At 37.8% G+C, this 9,608-nt stretch overlaps 1 protein-coding gene across 2 annotated transcripts in view; it reads left to right on the top strand.

The window, feature by feature from the left end:
• DDX10 (DEAD-box helicase 10) overlaps positions 1 to 9,608 on the top strand; it is a 137,544-nt gene that overhangs the window by 31,624 nt on the left and 96,312 nt on the right. For both annotated transcript variants that reach the window (XM_032442171.1, XM_032442172.1), the window contains exons 11-13: positions 186 to 273; positions 1,613 to 1,701; positions 6,275 to 6,734. In XM_032442171.1, the coding sequence (XP_032298062.1) occupies positions 186 to 273; positions 1,613 to 1,701; positions 6,275 to 6,734 (637 nt within the window). The remainder of the gene's footprint in view (positions 1 to 185; positions 274 to 1,612; positions 1,702 to 6,274; positions 6,735 to 9,608) is intronic.

Genomic DNA, 9,608 nt, shown 5'->3' with positions numbered 1-9,608 from the left:
AATTAACTTTTTCCATTTCGCCTAGGGCCCTCCGGGGCCTCACGGCCCCCTGTCACGGGCGCAGGTGGATTTTTAGTTCAAACCGTGACAAGAACACATGCAGATACTCCTAAGAACTTAATATATGCTTATTTGTTGTAATTGCTACAGCACCCTTTTTTTCTTTTTTCTTTTTTTTTTAACAGGATTAATCCTGAGAAGATTACAGACATCCAAAAGAGGATGCAGGCTTTCTTAGCTCAAGATCAGGAATTAAAAGAGAAAGCTCAAAGGGTAAGTAATCATCTGCAGTTTCTTGTGAGGCATGCTAGTTGAAAAGAGCTGCTGTTCAAATAACTGACCTGTGGATATGTGCCCTAGCAGCGTTTGGAACTGCTGAATTTTTCTCACACTTACAACGCTGACATCTTTAGGAAGAATCATCGTGTTTTAGCAAGTGTCAGGACATAATAAAATCTTTCAGGTCTCTAGCAAGTGGAAGTACATAATAAAATCTGGTAAAATGTTTAATAATTTAATGTATTTTATTCCATACCTTACTGATAGCAGCTGAGATGGGGTATAATAAAATCTTCCAGCCCAAGAATTAATTGAAAGATATGATCTGCTTGTGTGTAAGCAAAGCAGTAGATGGCTAATTTAACAACCAAGTACTACATGGGAACAAATGATACAATTTATTGATGAATGAATGTTAACTTACCAGAACATCACCTGCTTTTGGTGCGGGAGAGAGTATCGAAATTCTATGTAGCAGTTTTGTATTATTTATTTACAATTGGAATAGGAATAAAGCTGTAAATAGAGCTATCAGTGGTGACACAAGTGCTAATTTCTAGAAATGGTAGGCAGAAATATACTACATAAAAGAAGATAGAAAGCTGAATGCTAAAGGATGAGCAGGAATCCATCCTTTGGAGAAAGGTGGAGGGAAAATACAGCACAAGATTAAGTTGTCCTGTTTACATGGTGGTTCCAGATTTCCTGGTGAGCATCATGGACTAATTGCAATGTCAAGCCTGGACTCATATTAGTAAATGTCTTGTAGTGAATTTATGCTGACCAGCTGAGCTGCATTCATTGACTGCAAGTGTATGATTAGCTGGTGGCAAAGGCAAGGTGATATGAATTATCCTAGGCTTTAGTGAAAGACAGCTACATTGAGTTGAATTGCTTTGTTAGCCAGTGGCTACAGTTAAGTCAAGGCACTTCAGACTGATAGTACCTTGGTCTAATTTTGTTTCCATGTGATTCAGTTGTCAGAATAGAGTAACATCATTTAGAAATTCAGGAAGGGAGAAAAAAAATGGCAGCAATGTTTCTTTATTGGCTCAGTTGCTGCATTTGCTTTCTAGTGAAAATAAAAGGGTGCATTACTGGCAAATTCAGCCTGTTTGTGTGCTTTAATGAAATATTTTAATGTTTGAAGTTGTATCACTTCAGTAGTACTAGTAAATTTTGGCTGATGGATATGGTGTAAAAGAACTTCAGTCTCAAATCCATTAAGAATGAAATTCTGTTTCTGTTTAGAGCAATGATATAATGGTAATTTTGTGTGTCGGTAATTGAATGAAGAGCTTCTTTTTTAAACAATACTTTTATTTTATTTCAGTGCTTTGTATCCTACTTACGTTCAGTGTACTTAATGAAGAACAAGGAAGTATTTGATGTTTTCAAATTGCCTCTAGCAGAATATGCCCTGTAAGTATGACAGAAAATATAATGTGGAAAGTGAAAAGTGTAAAAAGAAGCCTCACAGCGTATTTTAGCTCTAAAAACTTATTTAATTGCTAACACATAAAATTGGAAGGTTTCTTGTATTCATATTTTCATGTTTATGCTGTTTCCTATTTTAAAATATATTTTAAATAGGAGTTTTGTGTAAAAACAGTGTGACTCTACGAAAAGAAACAAATCGTACAGCAGAAGGTACAGTAAAAGACAGAACTTATTGAGTAAAAGGATACAGAACAAGTAATTCTTGTTCAGGTACACCCTCCAACCAGATAGCTACATGCTGGCTATCTTAATACATTATTTAATAAGAAGCTGAGATATTTTGCATTCCAGTTTTGGATGCAAAAGAGATATTGTTCCATGGATGTAAATTACTTTTCAGAAGATACTTCAGTCTTGGTAAGGGTGAGGCACTTCTTCACTGGTCTGAATAGTGTGTATTTTACTATAGAAGCTTTTGTGCATATATTCCACGTTTTCTTATGGGAGGGGAATTAATTTTGACAGTTTGACATTATAGATGACAACCATCTGAGATTGTTTGAAAATGTGAAGCTTTGGAACAATCTCAGGGGACGTGGGGTAGTCAGAAGGGAACAGGAGGGTGCTCGAAGATGCATAATAAATTGATTTTATGTGTCTCTGGAATTTTATACAGAGAAGACATAAGTCTTCGAAGTTGTTAGTACATGGCATAAAGAGCTAAAATGTGACAAATTACTCGACTGTGAAACACCTGGTCTTCCTGTGCTATGCTTCAATTAACATGATTCTGTTTTTTGTTAAGGTAATAAACCTGTTATAAAATATGGTTTGTGGACTAAGAAATTTTTAAGAGAACAAGGAAAAAGTTGAGCAATTTCATTACAGCCATTGCCTGCCCCTTCAACTGTGTGGTTTGTCAGCATCTTTAAAACTGAATCGTGGGTCTTGCTATGCTGAATGACAGAAAATGAGGACTGAAAGTACTGACCACAGAAATTTAGCCACTGTTTTAGCAAGCCTACTGACAGATGATGGTAGTGATGAAGTCTAGGAATCTCAGTACCTCATTCTGAATTTCAGCATTTAGTATCAGATACTTATGTAGACAGAATAGTCTACAGTTCTTCTTGGCCATCTGAGCCAGGATTTGATCTTTCATAAAATATGATTCTAATTTCAACTCAGCCAAGTTGAGATACGCCATGGCTGTGATAAAATGGAAATAACAGTTTTTGGATAGAGAGAATAAATTATGTGCAATACATGGAAGCATAATAAAAAAGTCAGTAGATAATACATTAAAGAGATAATTTGGAGTTTCTTCTCTGAGCAGTTTCTCTTGGCTCTCTTCTTTCCCTCTTCCAGACCATAAGGCTTGCCTGCATACACCCTGCAGTCCTCTGCCTTTCCATTCACTGCACATGCCATAGCACATGGAATCTCCTCTGAAGTATTTCTTCAGAGACTTACTGCTTGATAGACATTACTTCATTAAAAATCCTAGAGAGAAAACATACTGCACTTGGTTTGTATTTCAGTATGTCAGGCCTCTGTTGCTCTTTTACCTGGCTTGTCTGTGCACTGAGATTGTTTTCAGTGTTACTGACAGTCTGCAGAAAAGCAGTGGTCTTTAGATAACTCTGAAAGCAATGCCTCCAATTAATTTCCATGGAAACTGCAACAGACACAATGAGCACAATAACACTGTCTAAAAGAGCAGATTCACAGCTACAAGATGCTGTTTTTCATCATAGCCACCACCATTAGCTATGCATTTGTGCTAGCTATGAACAGGAACCTTCATGCCCTGCTCCTCCAACTCTGCACCAGTGGAGGTGACCCCCTATTTTACAGCTGCTGTGATGGTGTTGTTGGTAGGAAAACATTGCCCATGCAGTTTAACTTTCACCCCTCATACATAAATATTCCAGAGACATTGTGACCTCTGAGCTATGATATGTTTGTATTCTATCCAATATCCTCTAATTACAAATGGCTATCAAGAATAATTTGCTGGAGGAAGACTTAATCAGGCCTGTGAACAGAGCCAGCCTTCAGGTGTCATGGAAGAGAACCTCCACAGTGTGTAAAAGAGAATTTGTCTTTTCATTGCAAAAAACAGTGCTGAAAATGTAAGCAAAGGTTAACATAAATAAGAGTGGAAAAGAATAACAAGTCACTCTGGCCTTCTGGTTAGGAGACAAGGTAAAAAGGAGCTGGGCAATATTTACTTTTTACTTCTTATGCTGTTTAGCACATTTCAGTCTGGGGCAATATCTTAGCAGGCAGGTCTTCTGGTCTTAGGTTAGTTGCTGCTCTAAGGAGCTGCTTGTGTTTTCCTTGTTGTTTGCAGGAGGAATGCAGCATATTTTTGTGTTTACCTCTTCACTGATACATAAAGAATAAAGAAAGCAGGCTGAAGGCAAGTTGTTTGGGAAATGTCTAATGCACACGACTTTGTACCCAGCTGAATTAGACTATTGTTGCTTACAGATCAGTGTTACAGAACAGCAGGTAGCTGCAGGTGCTGTCAGGCGTGTGGAGGCACAGAATCATAGAATCTCTGTCTTTGTTGCTTCTTTTGGACGCTCTCTTAAGAGTTTTATGCTCTCCTTGTAGTGTGGCACCCAAACCTGCACCCAGTGCTGGAGGCGAGGCGGCACAGCACAGAGCAGAGGGCACAGCCCTTCCCCCTGTCTGGTGGCAGCTCTGGGCCTGGGGTACCCCAGGGTCTGGTTGGCCGTTTGGGCTGCCTGAGCACTGTGTCCACCAGCCTGTACCTATATCCAGTATCCAGGGTTGTCCCAGGTGCAGATTTCAGCAGAGAAGGACACGCTTTGTTTTTCTCAGGGCTTGGGCTTTAGATCATCGATCCTTGACAGCTTATTTTTGGCATCGTCTCTGATTCTGGCTCAGAAACTCCTGATGATCTTGGTCCCTCTTTATATTAGTTAAGTGTCTTGCATTTGATCTCCTTAGCATAGACTTGAAGCTTGCTAATCAAAGAACACAGCAAAAGCAATTCTTTCTGTTTACTTTGGTTACTAATCAAGCCACCTGGAAAGCCTGATAATTCAGATTTGTATTACTTCAGTTGACTTGATTTCTCCTATTTTCAAATGCCTGTACATTCTGCCTTCTAAATACATTTTAAAAGCTTTAAACAAAGCACACGTTTTCTTTTGAGATTCTGAAGTATTTACTTTTTTTCAGACTATTTTAAGTCATTTCCTGAACCTGTTTTACTGTAGAAGAAATCACCATGTTACACTTTTATGTGCTCCTATAATTCTGAACAAGTTTACCGATGTGGTGTGTTTGTGTTTATTAAGTGCTGTAACTTCGTATCAGAATGAAAAGCTAATTTGCATAAAAATTGGTGTTGTGCAGAAATGATGACAGATTATTTGCAACTATCTGGTGTTTCAAAAAGGACTGGAAGGAAAAGCTCATTTATATGTGAAGCTCTTTTAGAACGTCTGAACTCTCGATTGGAAAAATGGTTAAGAAATATATTCTGAAGGAACAATTGCATCAACAACATGAGGAGACTTTCAACAGCTGTAGAATGTTTTTGTCGAAGTATTCCCTGTTGGGAACATACTATAAAAAAGAGATGGCAGTGACCTAAAATCCTCAAGTTTCTGTAGGAGTTCTTATAATGGGAAGTGTTTGGAGGATTTTTTTTTGTGCACAGATTTGTCTAAGCTTATCTGCTATTATTTCCTTAGCAATATTAAACCTCTCTGCCTACCCCCAAGTCTGAGAGCTGTGTTGCTTGGCTTGAATCATTTCAGTTGTGGTAATTCTGGTCTTTTTCTCTAGGATTGGTAAGAAAAAATGGCAAGCATGTAGAGTATCTTTTCACACAGTCTTCTCCTGTTTTGCTCATTTATAATATTTCTGAATTTTGGCTTTTTTTTTGTCCACTGACATAAAGCATATTAGCATAAGAATAACTGGGTTTAATAATAGTGCTGTGGCACTCAGTTATGCATGCCACAAAGCCAAAGCTTTGCTGTAGGAATAAAGGCAGATGACATTTCTTTTAAGGTGTAAGTGTCTCTCCCAGAGCTTTTCATGCAGTTTATCCATACTGTTTGTTCTTCCAATCACAACAACATGGTAGGGATAACGTTCTGTCTGTAGTTCTAGTAGTGAAGGATACTGACTTGATCAGTGCTCTGTGCTTGATGTGACGTCCATCTGTCTTTAAGACCAAGTTATATTGGTGTTTCTTCCACTTCTTTCAATATAGATCGTATTTAATTTGCTCTTGTTTGCAGGTTTTCACGTTCTTTGTTTTCTTGTTCTTCTCCAGTGCTATTTCAGTTGTTTCATCTTCATTCCTCATTTTCATTTGCATCTTTCAACCTACTGTGTACTGTTGTGTGCCAAACACTGTTTTGTAAATATGTTGATCAAAGTGTGTAAGCTTCAACAACCATAACTAAAATTGAAGCACTTGAGCTGTTGGTGAGGTCTTCTAATTTAGTAAAACTTTTTGTATCTACCTTTGAGATTAATGTATTTGTTTAATTCCTTGCTTTAGATCGCTTGGTCTTGCAATGGCACCTCGTGTGAGATTTCTTCAGAGAGTTCAGAAACAGTTATCAGTGAAAGAGGCATCTAAAGAGGGAAATCCCTTGAAAGAGACCGAGCAGAACAAAAATACCACCTCCTCACTGAATAAGGAAGGAATGGAAGAATGCAGAACTAATTCCAGTGAAAAGTTGTCTGTTAACAGATCAAAGGAAAAGGAGAGAAGGAAAGAAACTGAACAATATTCTCCTTCTAGTGAAGGCACTGAAGGGGATGAGTCTGAATGTGAATCAGAAGAGGCATCTGAACAGGAGGGAAAAGAAGGTGCTTTGTCAAGCAGGGTTCCAGACACAAACTCCATGCAGTTCTTTGAAGATGATGATGACGATGATGATACTAAAGATCTTGATCTGCTGACAGTGAAGCGGCGGAATGTTTTTGACTTGGAATCTAAAGATAGTCCAGCACAGGTAAGTGCACTTACATTAAGACTTACGGATCTTAATGATTTTATTTTGAACATCCTCTGGAAAGGAGAAAATTCTGCTCTTAGCAGTACACTTGCTTGAAGTTGCATGTCTTGCTTGCAAGTATTAGAGATTGGAATTGCTCCCAGATGATAAGTGGTGTGACTTATGCTGTTATAATTTTGTATTCCTAGCATAAAATAATATTATTTGCATAACGTATGTACTTGTAGTAGTTATAATTTATGAACGTGACCTGAATACTTGACAATTTTTTGAGAGAATTAGCGCCTCTTTACTACCTTCCTGCTACAACCTTCAGTCCTAATTTTGATGATGTTATTGGGTTTATGACACAAGAAACCAAATGGCTGTACGTGATGAGCTGTTTCCTAATACTGATCGTAAGAAATAATCTTGATATTAACGTAAAGATCCAACCCGTTAGTGTAAAGATCTTCAAAAATTTTGCTTTCAATAAGACCTTTGCTACTAGGAATTGATCCAATATCAGATAAAAGGTGAACACTTCTTGTAAAACATGATTATAAAGACTATTAAAATATTTATGTAGATTTTTTATTTCCTTGATCAGAATATTAGCTGTACTATGGGTTGCTCTGTGCTCAGTATTCTGCAATATGTTGCTTTCATTTTACCTTAAATACAGTGTCTTAGTATGGTGGTTTTTCTTTTTTTTTTTTTCTTTTTTTTTCCTTTTCCTCCCATAAAGCAGATCTGGGAAGTGCGTGTTGTGAATTTTTTGTATTCTTTCCTATCTAGCAACTATTTTTCTGTAGTAAAGATATCCAAGTGAAACAGCCTTCTGCTTCAGCAAGATATTTTTCTTAACTCGTGAGGGAAGTCTCCTATTAAGCATTGTATTTATTTTTTCAACTCATATTTAGATTTTTTCCTTTTCTGGGCTGTTAATTAACAGCACTTGCCATGAACTTTCGCTAATCAGCCCACTAACTGTATTTATAAACAGCATCTTTCCTTTAGTATTTAGTGTGTATAAAATGGTCTGATCAGCTAACTTTGTCAAAGCCGAGCACTTGAACTCTCTCTGCTGCCTTCAGGAGGTTGACACAGTTTCCCATGTGTGGCCAGAAATGTGGCAGAGGGTGGGTGTACTTAGGGGAGTAGGTTGCTTTAGGGATCTTGTTTCTGTTCCTCTTGTTCTAAAACTGAATTGTCTGTTCTTTGTCAGCCCATGGCTGCCTTGTGTTAGTACTTGATCTGAGTGAAAGTGGCACGAGCTAGCATGTTGTTTGCTCTGGAAGTAATGCCTCCTATTTATTTTCATGGAAACATCAGCAGATACGAAGTGCAAACCAGGGGCCTCAGCAGCTCCTTTTATGTCTTCCCCTCCAGACCCTTCACCATATTTGCAACCCTCCTTTGGACACTCTGTGAAAGTTTTATATCTGTTTTATGTTGAGGTGCTCAAATTTACCTAAATGTGTCTTAATTTTTAGCTTATGGCATTACTGAAAAGCGCAATGTTTTTATGCATAAAAAGGTCAGATGATTATAGTGCAATTAGCGTGTACTCAGTATTATTTGTTGTTAAGCTAACATTATTTAAATTATCCATTTAAAGTGCATTTAAAAATATTTGGGGCATCAATGTTACTTGAAAATAGTCTCCTTGGTGCTTTTCTGGAGATGGCAGGCTAGACAACAACAAAAGAGGCAAAAGAGAAGGGGTGAAGCTGGCTGACTTGAGGTGGTGATGATTCCCTCAGGGATGGCTTACTTTGCTCCTGATGTAGCAGCATCTGGTATCTGAGAGAACAGAGCAGCCTGCTAGCTTAGGGAAAGCGTTATTCCTTGGAGTCACATTGCAAGGTTAGCGTTCTGGCTGAGTAAATAGCTAGGTTGTTTATGTTTTAAATTATAAGTCAATATGCTGATATACCATAAGTTCTTCCTGCAGAACTGGCCGTAAGTTTCTATCCTACTAACTGCGAGCTTGTGTGTTTTTGGTTGAATTGAAGTAAATTATGATTTATATGAAATACAAAACATTTGCATAGAAGTGAAACAGGCCTACATTCGGATATTAGCCAAAGTGCTGTAAAAGCAGAGTGTTCTGAAAAAATGTCTATGTCAGCCGTGAGTGGGAATTAAAGCTGCTGATAGAACCTCTTTATGCACAACGGCGAGTGCTGAAGGCATCCTATAAAGTAGGTGGAAAATTGTAAGGAAATCACAGTTTCTTAGCATGTGGTTTTAATAACTCAGGTACAACTGGATCTTGTTTTTTAAGAAACAATGTGATGTTCGCTTATATCGGATATAAATCAGGTATCGATCTCATTGAGGAGTGCTTCTGGGAGCTGTCCGTGGAGGCAGTGCTGAAGCCAAGGTCAGCGCAAAGATTTTTCTTTTCTTCTTGGACAACTTTTCAGATTTTCTTTTTGCCTGTCATCATTTTGTTTAAATGGGACATCCAGGAATTTCTTGTTAGGTTGAAGTGTGTAGCAGAGGCTTTTGAGGCAGACTTTCATAAGAACTCATTATCAGTTTTAGATTCCAGATCAGTTGGTCACTTATTATTTTAATATGATCTTATTGCTTCTTTACTGTGCTTTAGCAGCCTTTCTTTTTGCTTCAAATGCATCTTCAGATTTTTCTCTGTCGATTTCCATTTCAGTTAATTTTTTAGAGACTTAGTGAGATCTTCTGTAGTCTATGAAAAATTCACTGCAGTTGTTGCTTTTGCCTCCAAGGCAGCTTTCCAGATGTTTGTGTCAATTTTTATGCTGTTTAGGAAAACTGAAAAATATATAGGATTAAAATCTTGTCTCTGAGTTTCGGGTGAGCTATAGACTTCAAAGAAATGGCTGCTATGTATCTCTTAAAGTGGTC

Source organism: Coturnix japonica, chromosome 1 (assembly GCF_001577835.2).
Source record: "Coturnix japonica isolate 7356 chromosome 1, Coturnix japonica 2.1, whole genome shotgun sequence".
NCBI classification, from domain to species: domain Eukaryota; kingdom Metazoa; phylum Chordata; class Aves; order Galliformes; family Phasianidae; genus Coturnix; species Coturnix japonica.
This window is presented reverse-complemented; position numbering and strand designations above follow the sequence as displayed.